This window comes from Myotis nattereri (genome assembly GCF_964212035.1).
Source record: "Myotis nattereri genome assembly, chromosome: 11".
In the NCBI taxonomy this organism is placed as follows: domain Eukaryota; kingdom Metazoa; phylum Chordata; class Mammalia; order Chiroptera; family Vespertilionidae; genus Myotis; species Myotis nattereri.
Genome location: NC_138086.1, coordinates 68,959,075 through 68,980,185, shown reverse-complemented (window position 1 = coordinate 68,980,185; position 21,111 = coordinate 68,959,075). Strand labels below are relative to the sequence as shown.

Below are 21,111 nucleotides of genomic sequence, written 5' to 3'. Positions count from 1 at the left end.
CCCCCACTGCCACCCACCCCTCGTTCCCCATTCGCCATCGGGGGATCAGTGCCTGACAGCCAAGGGAAGGGACCGAGAGGTTGGCTGTTCCTGCCTGCTTGCCAGCCCCACCCCCACCGCAGGTGGCCATCAGGCGATTGGAGCCTGCTGGCTGGGGAAAGAGACCAAGAGGTGGTCAGTGCACCTCATTGTGACTGGTCGAGTGGTCGTTCTGGTTGTCCTGACGTTAGGGTCAATGTGCATATTACCCTTTTATTGTATAGGATATTTAATTCCCATTTGTGTTATGATTAAAATTTAATACTGGGAGATAATTTCTTATTCTCAAGAAAGGATTTATAGTCCAAGGATGCTTAGGTATAATGTTTTAGTACACTAATTAGCACTTCATAGCTCTCTTAATTATAAAGAAATCTTATCCCATTTTAAACTCCCTTTTCCAAAGATTTACTCATTTCTCACTCCTGACACCACCTTTTCTGTGTGTGCAGATTTTATTGACTATAACCTATTTTTCTTGAAAAGCATTTCTCTAATTTTCCATTTAGTTTGAAGGTTTGGAGATTTTTGTGGATCAGACGAATATTATTATTTTTTATGAAATAGATAAGATCTGACCCCCCATGTTTTTCTTCACTAGACCATGTGTACATTTTATTTTGTTGTTATTATTGTGAGACAAATATTGATGTTTATGTAAGAAGTAAGTTCTAAGGTTTAGCACACAAGCTGGGAAACTGGAAGTTTCGGATGCCGCTTACTGTGTGACTTAAAGTAAACTGCTCTGGTAGGATGATGCTATTCCTAATGTTCAAGGTGATTCTATACCCATCTTATGCATTTTTCCTGTTTTATTTTTAAGATTAAAAAGTGTTAATAATAACTGGTTGAATTTGTATTCAACCCAGCAATTCTCAGAGATGTGTGACACAGTCGGGTCTAAAGGACTACTATGTGGAGTGTACATCTGCTCTCTTCTTAAGCAGCTCAACACCACTAAGGGCGTTATTTAAACAGTCTCTGTGCCTGTTAATGAACAACCACAGGGCTGTAGTCAGAGACTGGAGCCTGAGTAGTTAAGAGTATAAAAGTCATCTGAATGCACATAGCAAAGTAATGTTGTAAAAAGTTAAGAAAGCCCAAAAAAGGGGAAGATTGAAGAATAAGCTTGGCCACACAAATGGAATGTTAAGAAAGCCAGGGTGAGTGGTGCCCAAGAGTGTACCTTCACTGAGTGGAAGAGGGGGACCTTCTGGTAAGGACGTGCCAGGTATGTCCTGGGTCAAGTATCAGTGCTCGACTAAAGACGATTTCAGCAGCCACCTGGGATCGAACATGGCCAGATTTGATCCCAGGGTTCTCTTCTTACTGAGTGCCCTTGACAAATGACCCAATTTTTATGGATCTCAACTTTCTCTTCTAAAAAATGATAACTATACCCACTTCACAAGTTAATATGAAGACTAAGTGAGGTAATCTTACCTTAGATAAAGAACAGTTCTCTCCCCATCCCTCGAACAACATCAACATGCATTCCTTAGAGGCGTTTCCTGGGGTTCAGTGCTGGGACTCTGGAATTAGACTGTTCAAGTTATAGCTCCCACTTAGCTGTGTGACCTTGGAGAAGTTACTTGATCTCCCTGTGCTTCAGTTTCATCATTTGTAAAATGAGGATATCAATGGGATAGGGCTGTTATGAAGATTAAGAATATGTGTAAAGTACTTAGGACAGTGCTTAGCACAGAGGTAACATTTTTTAAGTGTTAACTGAAAATGTTCAATAGTTGGGGGAAGTAGAAGAGGGTTAAGGGGGAATATATGATGATGGAAGGAGACTTGACTTTGGGTGGTGAATGCACGATGCAATATACAGATGACGTTTTATAGAGTTGGACACTTGAAACCTGTATAATTTTATTAACCAATGTCACTCCAATAAATACAACAAAAAATAAAAAAATTAAAACGTTCAATAGTTTTGGATTCTTTCTAGAAGTGATTCATTTTTTGTCAGGTTATATTCACATAACTGAACTGGAAGACATGGCCATAGTCTTGCCAATTGTGGGTGAATTTCTTGTAATTCTAGTGGGAAACATTGCCTGCCCTGAACAGGAGGTGGTGGTAGCTTCCCCTCTAACCAGGGCTGCAGATGGTTGCAGGGCAGAGACTGGAACCAGCAGCCAGGCTGCCTAGCATCCAGCCTTTGTTCCGGACACTGGGCAGATTAACATTTCTGACCTTTCCTCCCTTGGGAAATGGGGGTCATTTTTGCCTCTCTGGGTGGTTGGAGGATTCAATGAGGTAACTTACCTACAGCTCATATAGGCTGCACCCATCCCAGAGCTGCAGTGGTAACGATTATTACATCAAATATATATGCAGCAGTCGAGCCCTCAGGGATTTTGAAGGCAGCTAGAAGTGGGCCCTTTCTACCTGCCTGAACTCAGGCGGGGTAAGAGGAAAAACACAATTTCTTCCTTTTGTAACTAAACGATTGTAGAGGTCTCCTCCCTGGTCCTTGCCTTTCACCCCCCACCTCCGCTCCCTACAAATGTAGGCAAAGACACCATCCCTTCCAATTTTATAATCTTCTCATTTCTGTATGCGGGTTTGTCTGGGCTTGGTGGTAAGCCAAGGTTGGGTGGGGAGAGGCATTAAAACCTGGCAACCCCACTCCCCATCTCTGGATGCCGCAGGGCCCTGCCTGCCGTCCTCGGTTTAAAACGTGCTTTTTATGTCACTTCCCCGCAGTCTTATGTGCAGTAGCTCATTACCACCCGATTCAATCACCGCTGCCAGCATCTCCCCAGAACGTTTCCCCTTCCCCCATTACAGGGACATTGGTCCTAGCTGACATTTAAAGGTAATAAACACTGATTTTTAAAAATTACAACCCTCTCGCCTGAAGAACCAGCAGCAATGAATAACAGAACAGTCCGGCGAAGCGCGCCTGTCGGGGCTCGGCTCCGCCAGCCCTTCCTGCCACACAATTCCCCACACCCGGGCGGCACAAATCACCGTTTCCAGGCACCACTCGAGGCTGCCAATTCCACTTTCGTTTAATCTCATTTTAAATCCGGCTACAGATGAGGCTCTGTGGCTGCAGCGCGAAGCAGGGTGGGGGCAGCGGAAGGGGCTCAAGGCCTGGATGGGAAGGGGGCGTAGGGGCCGCTCAGGGATCGGGGCCGCGGGCGATCCCCAGAACAAGTGCGGGCCGCCCGGGTTCCGAGGTGGGCGAGCGCCCAGGGGCGCGGGGCGCAGCCGGCGCAGACAAAGAACCCGGCGCCAGCTCCCGGCCCCACCGCCCCTCTCCTTCCCCCACGCCTCCTCTCCGGAAAAGAGGGAGATCGGAGGGCCAAAGGGGAGGGTGGGTCCACTTCTCTTACTCCTCCAGAGCTAGGCAGGAGGGTCTTTCTCTCCGAGGCATTTACGTCCCGCACGGAGATTCCCGGACCCCGTGACCCCCGACAGGACCCTCGGACCCCGCCAGCTCGCGCCCCGCAGCGGCCCTTTCGGTGCGACCTGAGCTCCGGGCTGCGCCTCGCACCACGCGAGGACCCGGCGAAGGAGCTCTGAGCGCGGGGGCGCGCGCGCGCGGGGGGCGGTGCTCGGGGGCGGAGGAGCGGCGGGGACACGTGCGGCGGTGCGGGAGGGGCGGGGCTCGGCGCCCGGGGCTTTAAGAAGGTGTGGAGGGGGCGGGCGCTTTCCCCGGACTGGCCGAGGGGCGCTGCGCGGAGGCAGTGGTCGCTGCAGCTCGCCGTGGCTGGGGAGACGCGCTCTCGGCGCCCACGGATCCGGCCCCGCTCCAGCGCGGCCCAAAGAAACTTTGGGAGCCGGGGTCTCCCGCCGAACTTCCCTGCGGCGCTTCGCTGCCGAGCCCGCTCCGCTCCCCTCCGCCGCCTTCTCGCCTTCCCTCCGCGTGGCTTCTCCGTCCCGGCGTCTCCCAAACTGAATGAGCGAGCGGCGCTCGGAGCGCGCGGCGGCATGGAGCGCAGTGGCTGGGCCGCGCGGACTTTCCTCCTGGCGCTGCTGCTGGGGGCGACGCTGAGGGTGCGCGCGGCGGGGGGCTACTACCCCCGCTTCTCGCCCTTCTTTTTCCTGTGCACCCACCACGGGGAGCTGGAAGGGGATGGGGAGCAAGGCGAGGTGCTCATTTCCCTGCACATTGCGGGCAACCCCACCTACTACGTACCGGGACAAGAATACCATGGTAGGTACCAAGGCATCGCCGCGCTCGCCACCTGAGCCCGTGCGCCCGCGGCGCAGCGTTTTCCTCTCCTTTTCCCAAGGGGCCATTGAAACGAGAACCAACCCTTCCCTCAACATTGCGTCCTGTGGAGGGACACTTAACAAAGTTAGTGAGAATCGAGTCCGGGTTTACTAAGTCCCCTGCACACACATCACACTCCCCTCACGCATCCATCTCATCGTAATGGGCAGGTAGTGGTAAGAGATGCCTGAGAATTCTCGGGGTCGGGTCTTGCCACCCTCACTCCTAGTTCATGCAGCTGACACTTTGCATGAACCCGCGCACCTTGTTTCCTTAACCCCAGTGCTTGGGTTCCAGACCTTTGTCTTGCTCCCGGTTCCCCCCTGAAGGGTCCGCGGCTGACGCTGGGGCTGGCACCGGGCTTGCCGGATGGTCTGGTGCCAGATTGACGCGCCCCGGTCTTCGGCCGCCCCGCGCGGTCGCCAGCCCGCGGCAAAGTTCCCGCTGCTCACCAGCCAGGGGTCCCTCTATTTTATTCACTATCCAGCTGCCCCCCTGAAGGGTGGCGGCTGCCCCCAGCTCTCTATTCTTTTAAAAGTGTTTAAATGTCAGTAATGATGCTTTTCTTCATTCCTCTGTTACTTTAAACGTGCTGTTTATTCTTAGAATGATCTCTGTGATGTTTATTAATGACTTTGTCTTCTATTTATGCAGCTTTAATCTCCAGGTAAGGGCTGGGAGGCCCTTATAATTTAAAAGTACCTTTTAAAAAAGGATCATTGTAGAGTCCTTCAGCAAAATTAAATATTATTGAAGAAGTAAAATTTACCTCCAACAAATACAATTTTATGTGGTGCCTGTATTTTTAATATTTTAGACTAGTAAATCCAGTTTGTGGGAAAATAAAAAGGTATTGTCTATTTTTTCTGTATTTCTGCGGGAACTTCTTAATATTTCACTTCCATGGAGCTTTCAAGCCACAACAGGCACTATTTAATAAGAATTCCAAGGCAAAAAATTCTTAAACCTAACCAAATAGAAACTATTGTCTAGTAATCTCATAGTTTTGATCTCTTGTAGGCTAACAATTATTTACATAGCAGGAGATAATCCATGGACCAGCTGGCATTTCAGATAACCATGCATATAAAAATGAAGAATCCTTAAGCTTTCCATTGAAAAATATACACCTTTATGTCTACTTTAAAATGTTAAGCCTAAATAAATGCTTTCTAGAGATTTAAATGAGTGCTTTTACAACTTTCCGGTGGCATGGTGGCAGCCTTGTCTGTAAAGCAGTTTAATTGGGTGGAATTTTAGACTTTGGAAAATTAATTTTCTGTAACTAGTCTCTCCTTGAATAAAAGGGCTGACCCCATCCTCTTCCCAAGAGCATTCTGGTGTTTTTCTGGGGTCTGTAAGGGGAAAGACCAGCCAATATGGCAACGCTGATCCAACCCAAAGACTGAGCCAATCACTCTGGGTAGCCCTTAGGAAGGGTGCTTGCCTATTACGAGCTGTAAGTGAGAGTGGTAAGTAAGTGAGACAAGGCTGAGCTAAAAGGTATGATTGTCAGATCGTGATGGAAGACCAGGTGATACTACAAAGCCCGTTTTCCACATCCTTTGAAAGCTGTCAGCATAGAAAACTTAAAAATGCCAAAATATGATATAGCATCTGCTTTTGCGATAAATCTAGGAAATGTAAGTCACCCTAAGACTGAACATAATCACATCCCTAAATCTGAAAAGGAATGGGTGATATAGAGTAAGAATAAAGTGTAATACTTCAAGTTGGACATTGGGGGGAAAGTCTTGATGTATACCTCTTTTCCACTGCGAGGAAAGGTAGAGAAATTTTATTATGTAAGGCTAAGAAGATGAAATTATGATAAGGTTTGACAATAGTTAATGTCAGATATCAAATTTCTGTTACCTCTTTTATCAATATTTATATTTTGAAATTGGCTGTAACTATAGACCTTCAGAAAGAGTTTTCCCCTATAAAATGTTCTACAGGTAGAAGAAATATTTAAAAATGAAACAGTGCTTACATGCATCTCTTTTTCTCTTAGACTTTTAAAAATTAATATTAAAAATTAATTATATAGTATCTTTTAATAATTGAGCTGCTGAAAACTTTACCTAATATACTTTGTGGTTGACTTCTTTTATATGAGAACAAAATAGGTCATTCGACCAAAAATTTTTAAAGCTGAGACATCAGTAAAACATTCGTTTCAGACTTTATTTCTAACCTTCCAAATCTTTAAAACATAGCAGTATATCAGAAAAAAAAACCCCATTCTTACCTATGATTAACATTGAACTCAGCTTTTGAAGGAATCATGTTTGGACGCAGTTGATGGTTGTCTCTGTTTAATGCATTGGGATGGAGAGAGGCGGTATGTGGAACAGCACCTTACCCAGAACATTACTGTAAATGAGACTGTGTCAGCTGCCTTCTGACCCTGTGCTTGTGACAGAGCTTGGAATGTGAGATGGAAAGGCAAGTGCCAGTCTGGTATAAGAGTGGTTCAAAATTATGGCTCTCTGTGTATGTGTCACACTTATTAGAGATTTCTATTGAAAATCAATTTTGGAGAAAAAACAGAACCAAGAATATAATACTAAAGAATTCGAAGCTTGTGTGTCTCACAGAATTGTTACATATTTCCAACGTTCAGTAGTATTTCCACCTTTTTGCAGTTTTGGCAACTCTGTAAGCAGTGCATGGTTACTTCTACTAGTTCTCGTCTCTTAAGAAAGGGGGTGCCATTTGGTACCCCTGTTGTCATCTTGCTATGTCTTTTAAACTCTGTTAGTCACAATGAACTATGGTGCCTTTAAATGAGTCCACCACACCACCACAGTCCAGAAGCTCAGCAAAAAGAGGTCTCCTATAACATCCTGTTGAATAAAAAAAGAAAGGTCTCAGGGTCAGAATTTTTTTTTTTTTTTGTAGAATTTCCTTTTTTTGCACAAATCCAAAAATGTCATTTTCTACATCATGGTTTCCAGGCCCAAACCTGTATTTTTTATTTTTTATTTTTTTGGTACAAAGTTGCAGATGATGGGAAAATAGGAAGTGGAAATCTGGATGGTCCAGTCAGGTAGCCATTCTGTTTCCTAGTGATACCTGGTGATTCACTGCCCCTTCTCCTAGGGATCAGGGCCACCTTGTGAAATAAGGTTGATGCCTGCACCTTTCCTTTCCCGTGATAATTCCTCTTTCTCACCCCCACAGGTCACGTATCTAGATACCTATTTTATTTTATTATTTTATTTTATTTCATGTTTAAAGTATTACAGATAGTAGTACATATGTCTCCTTCCCCCCCCCCCCCCCATTGACCTTACCCCAGCCTCCCCTACCCGCTGGCACATGCCCTCACCACCCCACCCCCCAGTGTCTTGTGTCCATTGGTTATGCTTATATGCATGCATATAAGTCCTTAGGTTGATCTCTTACCTCCCTGCCACCCAACACTCCCCAGCCTTTTTTGTTGTTGTTGTTGGCAGCCCCTCCCCCCATTTAATTTATAGTGAATATGTCAATATTGGTCAATATTAAATTCTCCCACAATCTCAATCACAACAGTGGAAAGGCTTTTTTTTTTTTCCTTTTTGTTTGAAGGAATTTTGGCATCATTTTGGGGTAGAAAGACTATACCACCGAAATCATGTTAGTAAGGACCCATCTACTCACAAGATTGGCTCTACTCAGTGATCATCAGAAGGAGAGGTCAGACCTTAGAAAAACCTTCTGTGAAAGGCACGCATAGGTATATGAGTCCGCCCCAAGTGCTTGAGGCAGTTTGCCTGAATTTTTAAAAGAATAAATTAATTTTTAAATTGAGGTGACATTATGTAAATTTCAGGAGGCTAGACTCTCTGTTACTATAGTGGCATAAGGTGGGGAAAATGTTCAATTACAGCACAAAATATGCTCTAAAATATTGATTTGAGGGGAAAAATTCTGCTTTAAGCAGAAATGAATTGGTGATATGGCATGATGCTTTTAAAAGGGGATGTTTTTTGTATTTTTTAAATCCCTAGCAATAATTCTTTCATGCTACATTTCCATTCCATTATTTATTTAATCATATTGTGAGGTGGGTGGGAAAATAAATTCCTACTGCTAAAACAGAACATTTACCTGAAAAAAAAAATCAGGATAAAATATATAGGGTACTTTGTTGTAACAGTTGTCAGCATTACTATTATACATATGTATGTTCTGGAATCAACTGGTTGTTATTTTAAAATCACTGTTCAAAGGCAGTGCAATATAATGACCTTCCCAATCTAGGAATGATATGTGTCAGCCATAATTTTTGGTAATATACTCCAGATTAAATTCCGTTCAAAGGACTGATTTAGATATTTGAATTAAAGTGATCTGCTCTTGCTAAGGTTACTGTTGATCAAATGTATGGTTATTTATCCTTTTTATGTCTCAGATGCCAAAATCAGTATATTTAAACTCTCAGGATCATTTGTCAAATACAATTTATAAGTGAACTGCAGCTGTGTCCTTCTTGTGAATGACTAAGAAAATTGAGCATTTAAAGCATTTTGCTTTACTTGTCATGTATTTCATCTCACTTTCTACAATTTATTTCAAACACATTTTGCTGAAGTTTCTTAACTCATAAATGTTGCTTTAATTTACATTTCCTGTGCGTTTCAATTTCAGTCATTAATAAAAACACACAAAAAACAGGTTTTTAGAATTATTGAAAATAACTTATTTATGCAGATATTCTTACTTCACTCACCACACTACATTACAAGAAAGTATTTATTTAGGATATTTCCCTCTGATTTTATGAATCTTTATTTTAAACTTATAAAATTTTCATTAAAAATGTTAAAGATTAAAAAGAAAGTTGTATCATTTAATTCTGTTAAGTATAATTTTTACAGAACTGTCTTGTTAAAAATTTTTTTGTCTTTAAAGAGTAGGTGATAGCTATTTTAATTAGATTTTAAAGTAGCCCTGGCCAGATAGCTCAGTGATTAGAGCATTGGTCTGCAGACAGAAGGTCAAGGGTTCTATTCCTGGTCAAGGGCATGCACCTTGGTTTCAGGTTCTGATCCCTGGCCCCAGTCAGTGGGAGACAATTAATTGATGCGCTCTATCACGTCGATGTTTCTCTCTCCCTCTCCTGCCTTCCACTCTCTCTAAAAAAAAAACCAATGGAAAAAATATCCTTCCATGAGGATTAAAAAAAAAAGATTTTGAAGTCAATACTGTTGACTTCCAATTTTTTTAAATAAATTAGTCTCATTCAAAAGGAAATATCTTTTTTTTTTTCCTCTTTAGAACTGGTCAAGTTTATAGAATGATCTGGAAACCTTGCATTATTAGTTACATAGGATATGTTGCATATTAAGCTATAATTGTTCTGATGATTTCAAATGCTACTTTGACACTTACTTTTTATGTCTTTAATTTTTACAGACAGCTGCCGATGCATTGATCCCTTTATTTCAGTTCATTTATATTTGAAAAAACAAATTGAGTGACTATTACTTTTTGAACACTGGCATTTAAACATGTTGTATATATTCTCACACAGAACTGTGAAGTTTAAATTTTTTAAGTTTTTAAATTTAAAATTCTTTATGCCAAACAGAAATAAAAAAAGTAATTGTCTCTACACTCTGTCAGGAAGAGAGAAAGGCAGGGCATTTGTTTGGATGGGAAAGTTCACTAGGAACAGAGAAGTGGTTTAGTCTGTGTGTGCGTGATGACATAACATATAAAATAGGAAATAGATTTATCTAAATATTTTGGTTTCAAGAAACTATTGAGTGATTATCCCCCCAACTTTAAAGTCGTTATAAAATAACAAAAGTATATCATTTTAATCTAATAAACTTTAGGCAAAGAAGTGTTAAAAACACATTTTCAATTGGAATTAAATTGGAATTAAATTTTCGAATATGAAGATCCCATAGTGACTGTTCAAACAATCAGGGTGTTGTTTTGTTTAGGGGTGTGTGTGTGTGTGTGTGTGTGTGTGTGTGTGATTATTCTTCATTCGCAGGAAATCCCTATGACATGATCTCACATTGGTATCCGTCGTGTAGCCCAAGAGAGTCATTTTCACCATGGTCACCTGCTATGCTCATCTTATTGACAGCAGAGCTTCTGAAGAATTGAATGCTGTGCTTGTGGGTTAACCAATTATTTCTAAAATGTGTGGTTCTCTAAAGCTGTACATTTTTTTCCCTTCTTTATCTGATCTGCTGTAGGAACCAACTATAATAACTGGATTTGGGGGTATACAAAATTTGATTTGTGATTTAAAGTAGTCCAAATCACTCAAAAAACAAAGCTAAGATATTAGATTGTTTTGAATGCCACAAAGAGATAGTTATGGGAACTCCAAAGTTCCAAAGTAAACATTGAAAACCCAGGTTATCTTTTAATGCTGAATTAGCTCTCCTGAGGGAAATAAAATGTTATTTTTAAAACAAAATAAGTTAAATTTTGGTTAGCGGATTCATTGAAACTACAGGAGAGCCCGTGAGTGTTTCATATAGGTCTGGTTATTGATGTCCATTGGGACCCATGTACCAGGTGACTGAGAGAAGGAGTGGTAATGGTTTGCCAATGACTGACTGCTGCACTCACCTCAGAATCATCTCTGCCTTTCCTGCTCTGCCCTTTCCTTCCATCTGTATCTCACCTGCTTTTCCTCCTCCTAAATTTTTTTATTGTCTGTCTTCTTTTGCTCCCTTTCACCATGTCACAGGTCCTTGCGTTCCCTCTCCTCTTTTCTGCTTTACCGCTCTGCTTCTCTGCTGTCTGTTCTTTCTCTTTCTTCCCTTCAGATTTCCTGTCACCGTTTCTGCTCCTTTTCTCTCTTCTGAAAAATGGCAGTACATTTATGTCAATTATTGGACTCAGTGGATATTTGCAATAATAGATGCAGCTGAGGACGTTTTTGTGTTGCTCTTTAAAAATGTTCTCTGTCTGTGACAAGCAGTTGCCCTTTTTGAAAATTATGGGGTAGCCATTTCGAAGAAAAGTGGGCCCTTCCTCCTACACTGTAAAATCTCTCAGAAGAACTGTCAAGCATGTAGCTGTTTAATGCTGAGTTAGCTACTTCCCCTGCTGTCAGTTATGTGGTCAAACCTTAGAATCTGACGCACCTGAGCACATATATACACGTAGGAAACTGCACCATGAATTAGCTTGACTCTAAAGGGAGCTCGTTTTCTTGCTGATCTCATTGCCGAGGCTCATCATTGCAGTGGCAAGGCTTGGAAATAGTGATGCTACTGTTGTAGGGAGCTGGCACGCCACAGCGGTCAAAAAGGGGCCGGGGGCCTTGGTATAAGGCAAACACTAGATTGGGAGTCAAATAGCTCTGGGGTAAGTCCCACAGTTTTTCTGGAACAATATTGGTTTTATTGTTTTGTACCATGTGAACTCCAATGTCTATTCTAGTTCGAAACTTCAATGGTTCCTTACCTGAGAGCTCAGACTTGTAAGAGAAGTGCAGGGAGGCACAGTGATGTAGTGGAAAGAGTTCAGGTTTGGGCACAGAGAGACCCCGTGAATATCCATTCTCTGCCACTTTTGGTTGTGTGCCTTTAGCACGTTACCTATTCTCTCCTAACCTCAGGTTTCTCCCTTCTAATTTAGAAATAGTAATAGCTTCATTTCAGGGCTATAGTTATTAAAAAAGGTAATACATACAAAGCACCTGACACTTACCTAATAAGTAGGTGTTTATCAGATAGTTTTTATCTTCTGGTACAATCACCCAACATTAGGTAAGGGTATTTGAAGCATTGTATATACTGATAGAAGCTATTCACCGATGTCTGTTCACTCTGTGCCTTGTTAATATGTGGCATGTTTCAAGGTAGATTCCAAATTGAGTATATTGAAGAGGGTCACAAAAGTTTAAAAAAAAATCAATCTACTACTAAATATGTATAATCAGAAAGTGCTTCCCAGCCAAAATACATATATGACTTGCCTTGAATTTAAAGGGTCAATATAGTGCTAGTCTAACTTAGCCAGTTTCTTCCTGTCCTAAACCGAGTATTCTTAGTTGATGGTCATGATTACAACCAAATTTTGTGTGTTTAGGTATTAGTGTAGGAAAGATGTCAAGATAAGTAAATAGCACTCAGAGTTGAATATATTTTGTCAAATCCTATAAAAATATATGTCTACAACCCTATGTAAAATAATTTTAAAGTGTAAAACTGTTTCAGCCAAACTAGAACTAAGATTGATTTCGATAGTGGATCCAGAGTTCCCTAGGTCCTCAGGGACTGAGGGAGGAAACTTAAATCCACAAGTGGTTACGTGGTGAAGTGGAAGGCTACTTCACTTACAATAACAATATGAATGTTAGGATGAAGGCATTGGCTGGCCAGTGCACTCCGTCTGTCCATGTAGCAAAGCTTATGTGGGTGGGCAAATGACTATTAGGTTATTTGGGAACATGGAGTCAGATGTTCTCAATGGCAGATTCCAAGATCGAGGAAAGCTGCTCCATCCAACGCCTGTCAGTGGGCTGGTTGGCATCTTCCTTCCTGGGCAGTATCGGAGGAAGGTTGTCCTGTCTCTAGACTCCGTAATGCCTTGTTTTGTGGCACTGATTGCTCGTTGTCTTTCCCGTCATTACCAACATTCCCTTTCTGACTGATTTTGTCAAGAATAACGATGAGTCCAGTTAAAAATACTCATCTTCAAGGCTCCATTGTCATGTAATTTAGTGAACAGTGGAAATCTACCGGGTGGTGGGGTCTTTAGAAAGATTATTGATAAAATTGATAAAGATGATTTAAAAAAAGACTCAGCAAATACTTGCTCTTTGCTCTCCCCTTACCCATTTCTTCTAGCCAGGATATGGTACAACCATCTTATGACCTTGAGAATAATGCTTACATGGTGTGGCATGCGGCGTTTGGACGGAGCCTGGGCCTTTGTTTATACCTGTACCAGTCCTGGAATACCACTTCTGGACTTTTTGTATCATAAGATAAATGAGTCAGGTTCCTGTTATTTACTGTTGAATGTAATCCTAATGATTTCTTCTAAGCATACAAAGGATTCACTTTATATTCTCTTTTAGGTCAGTCATACTTGTATCAAGCTCTGAATTACTCTGTTTCTCCCATAGAATTGCTTTTGGTCACCATGATAGAACCAGGATGTTTCCTAAGACATTTCTGATAATATATTTTCAAAGTATCCCTCAAGTTGGGCAACTCCTGCAGGTCAGCAGAATAGTGCATTTCATGTTAACTTTTAAATAATGCTTTGAGAAGGTAACCTGTGCCTGACCTCCAGTGTTTGGAGTTTCTTAAAACTGACAAATTGTGCTAGTTAGTTTCCTTCTCTGGACTTTGTTTCCTGGTAGTCCTATCTCTCAAAAATGCAGTGTCACCATATGTAAATCCTGTTGACATCTAAAATACTTAGATGTGTGACATAGTTGTAAATGTGAGCGCTGCCCTAACTTTAACCTTATTTGTCATGTCTGGCTCAACCTCTAGGACCAAATCCAACATTGTCATTTCTCTTGCTTGCTACATTATCAACAGCGGAAACAGGCATCTCAATCTTACCTTCAGGAACATGTAATCTTTTTGTTTAGCCACTTTAGTTATGAATGTTGAACTATCCTATGATCATGGTCCCAGTTCTTTTCTTACTTCCTTTTCTCCGTAAACACTTCCTGCGTTCTCATCCTGCAAAAAGATGCAATAGGTCCGGTGTTTGTGATGAAGGAATATAAAGAAATTAGTTAGTTTTAAGCTCTTTTAGAAAAAGTCCATTCCCATGCCCATTCCAAGCACTGATACTTTCAAAATTGTTTAAAAAGGCAACTCAGGGTCTTAGAAATAAATAACAACAACATTAACAACAACAAACCCTGCCTTAGCCCGTTTAGCTCAGACTGATAGAGTGTCAGCCTACAGACTGAAGGGTCCCAGGTACGATTCCGGTCAAGGGCATATGCCTGGGTTGCAAGCTCAATCCCCAGTAGGGAGCATGCAGGAGGCAATCAGTGATTCTCTCTCATCATTGATGTTTCTATCTCTCCTCTCCCTTCCTCTCTGAAATCAATAAAAATATATTTAGAAAAAAACAAAAAAATGACAAACCCTAAATATAACATTTAGCATATACCAGGCACTGAGCAACACTTTACATATATTAATACATGTAATTATCAGAACAACCTCATGAGGTAGGTATGTACTATTATCTTCCTTTTATGGATATAGAAACTGAGGCACAGAGATATAAATGTTTTGTCCAAGATCACAAAGCTATTATGCAGTCTGTCTTGCTCCAGAATCCATACTTTTTTTTTTAAAATATATTTTATTGAGTTTTTACAGAGAGGAAAGGAGAGAGATAGAGAGTTAGAAACATCGATGAGAGAGAAACATCGACCAGCTGCCTCCTGCACACTCCCCACTGGGGATGTGCCCACAACCAAGGTACACGCCCTCGACTGGAATCGAACCTGGGACCTTTCAGTCCGCAGGCCGACGCTCTATCCACTGAGCCAAACCGGTTTTGGCCAGAATCCATACTTTTAACCAGTATGCATTTATTTTCAAAAATGATAATATTTCAGGAAAGGGATAATAAGAAGAAAGAGTAAGAGACATTTTAAGAAAGAGAAAACAAGGAAAAGTAAAAGCTAATTTTGTTATTTAAAACAAAGTTTGAAAAATCAAACCAGAAAGTTGACATCCATGCCTAAAAGGGCCAGAATTTTAGTCCTAAATATTCCTTGACTAGATGTTATCTTTCAGATAAAGCACAAAGCAGAGATATCTTTTAGCATGCTGTTGACCTGAGAGTTAATGTACCTTCAAAGTATGACAAAGTGATTTGTCACAGTTGATGAATGTAACATTAAAATTTTAAAGTAAATAGTAAATTTGTTCTCTGGCTCTCCAATAGAGCTTGAGTGGGACTGAATATAAGAGGAGAATTATGAACTTCATCATTTTAAAAGATTTTCATTGATGTTCATCTGTTTGCAATATATGTCTTTCTTTAGCATATTTTGTAAGTGTTTTTGGTCTGAGGTGCAGCTTGCGAAATTGAGTGATGTGGGACCGGGCCATTTCCCAGAGCTTTCCGCCGTGTCAGACCTGCTCACTAGTCAGAGGTCTGTTCTCACAATGACATTGACACCGATGGCGTAACACTTGTTTTGTACTTGCTTTTATAGGGTTACTTTTTATAAGTGGATCAGATCTTGAGAAGTCACTTTCTGTTGAGCTCATTTGAGTGAGAAAGAAAGAGCAACTGCCAAGCTACCTCTGTTGCCCTTACCCCCCAGTAATTCACCGAGGGCAGAGGTCAGACCTGGGCTCTGTGGCAACCAGGTGAGGGTGACACGTGAGGGATTGCCGGGCTGTCAGCGTCTGCTCTTACATTCATCACCATTATGGTTTATCCCTAAGTTTGCCATCAGATCTGAACTGAAGTCCACTGGCACGTGGTAGAAGCTGAATCGAAGGGTGGAGGACAAATTCAGGGTGAAGGTTTCCTGCTCAGATCCCTCACAGGTTCTTGGAGGGACTGAAGGGAGGCCCAGGCTTTCACTAGGAGAGAAAAATTTGCCTCATTAGACTTTAACAAAAAGATAGTAGCTTTTATAAAGATATTACGGCTGTCACAGGGGTGGGGGGACTGTATGAAAGAAGGGGAAGGGATTAGCCACAGAACATACTAGTACATGCATAACTCACAGACATAGACAACAGTGTGGTGATGGCCAGACGGAAAAGGGGGAGAGGGCGGGGTGTGTGTGTGGACAGAGCAGTGGGGAGGGGGAGATTGATATCTGCAATAGTGTAAACAATAAAAACAAAGTAAAAAAAAAGATATCACAAAAAATGCAGAGAAGGTGCACATATAGATGTTTTCTTTTTTCAGGTGGGGCAAACCAGACAGTTTCTCCTTTTAGCATTTGCCAGTGAGCTGTGCCAAGTTGTAATTCTGTTGGGCAAATCTGTGAGCCACAGGGGTGGGGTCACAAGCCATAGGACTCTTTGCCTGATGAGCTGGCCTGATGCAGGTACTAACCCTTTTAGAATGTTTCTCCCAAGCGCAAATAGTTTATGTCAGCCTTTTAACAGAAACTGTGAGGCAGACAGTTCAATTCCAAACAAATTGTGAAATGTTTTAAACACGCAGAAAACTACAAGAAATGAAAATTCAAAATTGGTGTCACTAATGAGGACCCAAGGGATACCTAGCTGTAAAATACACTGAAGTAAAATACAAATGCTCTGGCGATCAAGCTCGTCACAATTGTTAAACGAATACTCATCGATTTGACCTGCATCGCTGAATTATTTTTGCTCTAAACAAGTTTGTCCTGTCCCACCTACACCAGTTGCTCCCAAGTGTTTTTACCACTTAATGAAAAGCATAGAAGCCCTGCAAACACAGAACAGGAAATCTTGAATGAGGCACATGCTTGATTGCCATCTTGTAGAAACAGCCATCAAAAGTCCACTTTAATTAATTACAGACTAATAAATGTTTACAGTGAATAAAAATCATTAAGGACGGTTATGGGACTATTAATAAATAAAGGAACTTCTTAAGCTTTTATTTTGCCAATCTAACAGCCTCTAAGCCTTTATTTTTACTGATGGCGGGAAACTGACCTGACTTGAAAATTTTTGAGTTTATTAGCTACCACAGAACGATACAGTTTGGAGACTAGCAGGTATATCAGGGCTCTCTGGTTGCTAGCCACAGGCACACACATCGGCTAACTTGGGCGACAGGCATTTAGTAATAGGAAGTAGGGCCTGGCCAGTGTGGCTCACTGGGAAGATGTCAAGTGCTTCTCTCAGTCTTCAGCTCACCAGGATCCTACCACCACTTGTCACAGTTGATCACCTTGACCTTCTCCTTGACACACTGTTATCATTGGCCTCTGGGATTCCCCTCTCTCCTAGTTCCTCCCTCCCTACCTCCTTTCTCAGCCTCCTTTGCTGTTTCGTCCTCTCCTCTCTGACCAGGGCTCTGCCTGCCCTTGCTCCTTTTGTCTTTCTCCTCTGTCCTATTTAGCTAGGGATCCCATCGACTCTGATGCTTCAAGTGCCATGTACATGCTGATGACTCCCTGGACTCCTATGTCTTACTCCCTACTCAACATCTCCCCTTGGATGTCTCTATGGCATCTCAAACTCAGAGCGTTTTGTCTCCCCTCACTCTGTCACCTCAAAGTAGCTCCTTGAATCTCCTCAACTCCATTACTGCTGAGTTCTTATAGTTGTTTAATCCCCAAGCCTTTTTCTAACACCCCACATCCAATCCATCCATAAGTCCTGCTGGGTTTACCTTAACAAACAGACCCAGAATCTGATATTGCCGCCTCCTCTCTCCCGGATTATGGTAACTCCTAATCACCTGTCCTGTTTCAACACTTGCTCACCTTCATTCTGGTCATAAAACAGCAGCCAGAGTGATTCTATTAAAACCCATTCATGTCACTCCTTTGCTCCTTACCTAGAGCAACCGTGCATTCTGCTCTGTTTCCCCAGCGTCCTATCCGGGTTAGCATTTTTAAGTTACAAAGTCTCCCATGATTCTATCCATCCCTGTCATTGTTCTCCATCTCTGAGAAAAGTGATAGTCCTTGGCCTATAGCACCTGGCTCCTCTGTTACTTTTCTGGCCTCAAATGTTACTGCGTCCTTTCCCACTGAACCCATGAGGGCCTCTTTTTGGTTCTTCAAACACATAAGGGGGTGAGTCCCGTCTCCGGGCCTTTGCACTTGCTGCTCCCCTTTCCAGCATGCTATTCCCCACTGAGCCCCATGCGTCCCCCCTTCCTGAGTCAGGCTCATATTCAAATGTCCCTTCTCAGGGAGGCCTTCCCTGACCACACTAGAGCTGTGGTCCCCCCTCTCCCCTGTATTCCATATACCCCTGGACGGCTTTATTTTTTTTTTTCATGCTGTTTTCATCACCTACATATTTTACTTTTACCTTGTTTGCTTTCTGTGTGCCTTCAGTAGAATGCCGTTATGTCCACAAAGGCAGGGGTTTTGTCTGGTCCATTTGCTGCTCTGTGGCCAGTGCCTAGAGCAGTGCCTGGCACATAGCAGGCACTTTGAACATTTTGATTTGAATCAATGAGCAAAAATAACATTTAGGAATCCTGTCAAATCTCAGTTATGGTTAAAACTGTTGTGTGAAAGTGATAATTCCAAAATAATTAAATTAAGGGAATGATTTATGAAGATGGATTTGTGAGTACAACTTCTAAATTTTGATTTTTTGATTCCATGATAATAATGTTTAAAAAATACGAGTATCATGTTTCTACTTTCCCACCCTCCAAACTTACAAAATTCTCATGACTTTTGTGAGGCTGTGTAATGCTATTTATAGTAGCCTGTTGGATTCCCTTTGCTTTAACTATATGTTAGCATATCCAAAAAGGTTCTCATAGCAATTAGTGACTGTAATTATTAATAGAAACTATAATAGACTTCAAGCTCTTATTCCCAGAAGTTTCTTTATGCTGCACCATAAATAAATTCAAAGCAATTTTGATGAATGGGTAACTACTTTGTATTCATCTGAATGGGAGTATAATGGGAAGAACAGACACCGAAATAGCTTGGCTCCACTCTCATCAGATATGTAATAACTTTATAGAAAAAACACAGAAAAGGACACTCAAAAAGTTTCTTAAAAGATTTAATCTTTAGCCCTAGCTGGTTTGACTCAGTCAGCCTGTGTACTGAAAGGTCCTGGGTTCAATTCCAGTCAAGGGCATATGCCCAGGTTTTGGGCTCGATCCCCAGTAGGAGGCGTGCAGAAGGCAGTCAATCAATGATTCTCTCTCCCTTCCTCTCTGAAATCAATAAAAATACATTACAATATTTTTTAAAAAGATTTAATCTTTAAAGAGAAATATATTTGGGCAGAGATGAGTCTACAGAGGGAACAGTAGCTGAGAATTCTGGATCTTCATGAAATTGCATTTATTGATACACTCTAAGTTGTGTGGATCAGAGGTTCCTAAACTCGTGGATATTGACATGAATGTTCCCAGGAGTTATGAGAATTATAAGATTTAAGTAGATAAGATTTAAATTCCCTCCCACCCACTCTATGTCTAACATATTTGAATACTTTAATTTATGAGCGTCTGAAATCAGAGGAGACTTAACCTTTAGAGATTTTTGTGGCACAGAGCAGACATTCTCGGGGGACTGGCTGGGTTCATTTCCAGCTTCACATGTGGCCCTGAGCACGTGACCCCACCTCTTTGTGTCTCAGTTTTCTCTTCTGCAAAAGAGCCCTGATGACTGTACCTGTCTCATTGGTTTGTTCTGAAACCTCAGTGAGAGAGTGCATACAAAGAGCAACACCGCGCTTGGCACAGAAAATCATGTTGAGTATTATTAATGTGGAATACTTTCTGATTTTTTTCCTGTGAGGTTCTCTATTTACAATAATGGGGTTTATAATCTTTGTTCTCTTAACATTATGTGCTCATTGTATTGACATTTAAGAAACAATTTTAATGACTGCATAATATTCTACTGTATGGTTGTGGCATGATTTATAAATTGACGTTTTTGGCATTTTCACTTTTTTTTTCAATGTTGTAAACACTATAATGAATCTCTTTGTACATCTTTCAAATTTTGGCGACAATCCCCCCTCCCAAAGTTGAGGTCTTATTTTTGAATGAATTTCTGTATGCACATAGTGTTAATATATTTGTGCAAACAGATGCACTTTTTTTTGTTCTCTCATATTGCTTTTGTCCTCAAAGAGTCTTTTTCTGCTTAGACACCAGGTAAATATTCACATAAATATTTTGTCTACCTTATTATATTTTATGGGTTATAATAACGTGCATGCACTGTTAGTGCCTGGATCTCATTTGTTTATGTTGCGTTTCTTGTGGAGCAAGCGGCGCCCTAGCCCTGCAGAGGCACTCTCTGTTGTTACAGTTACCTTCTGCTGTTACCTGCTTTGTCTTAGCCGCTATTAGAAATGCTCTTGAAAAAGCCGTCCCGTGCACCATATGGATTGAATTATTTCTACTGACGGCGGTGGTCGCGTGCACATGCCAGATGCCGCTACTTAAGCCTTCAGGCACCTTTGTTTCTTTCAACAGGGTATCATTCACTCTCCTGCGCACAATTCTTTTTGGGACGCCACTGTTCTCATTGTGAAACCCACTGGATCAGATAAACTGCTGACATCGTGAATGTGCTCTTTTGCTGATAGTACTTTTTGGGGGTACCAATCATGAAAGCATTTCTACTTCATCTTGTAGCACATATGTATTGTCTCATGCTTATGGACATTAGAAGTGTGAGGGGCATTTTCCTCTTTACCAAAGAAAATATTAATAAACCAGACAGTGAACACAGTAAAACGCAAACTGTGTTCTTTCTAAGTTAGCTCGAGTTACCCCTGTGGCTCTCGACTCTCATCTTATCCTTTCTTGTAAGTGATGCGCTGTTTCTCATCACAGCCTTCTCTCTTCCTAAATCTAGTGATGCTCAACTTAAGGCATCCTCAAAGGATGGCTGTCCCTCTATTTCTAACAGAAGTCAAGTGACTGATGCCAGCAGTTGTGACATGGATCTGCCCATAGCACTCCAGCATTCCAGCCCCCCTCGGCACTTCTCATCGGGACAGTGTCATACCTCTTTGCCCTGTAATTCTGAGAAATACTCGGTAGGAAAATTTAGAAAACTTTGTTATGAGATCCAATGAAATCCTCTTTGAAATTGTCCTCAGGACTGTGCCCTTCCAGTGCGAGAAGGAAACGAATCTCTAAATCTAATCTCTTGTAAGCAGTTTGTGTTTTTATCCACATATATACCTGCAGACAGGAAT

The 21,111-nt window shown here is 41.7% G+C and overlaps 1 protein-coding gene across 1 annotated transcript in view; it reads left to right on the top strand.

Annotated features, from left to right (window-relative positions):
* The first annotated feature begins 3,720 nt into the window (after nucleotides 1–3,720).
* Nucleotides 3,721–21,111, top strand: part of RELN (reelin) — a 432,712-nt gene continuing 415,321 nt past the window's right edge. The window contains exon 1 of the mRNA XM_081101781.1: nucleotides 3,721–4,213. Within this exon, the coding sequence (XP_080957907.1) occupies nucleotides 3,988–4,213 (226 nt within the window). The 5' untranslated portion in view covers nucleotides 3,721–3,987. The remainder of the gene's footprint in view (nucleotides 4,214–21,111) is intronic.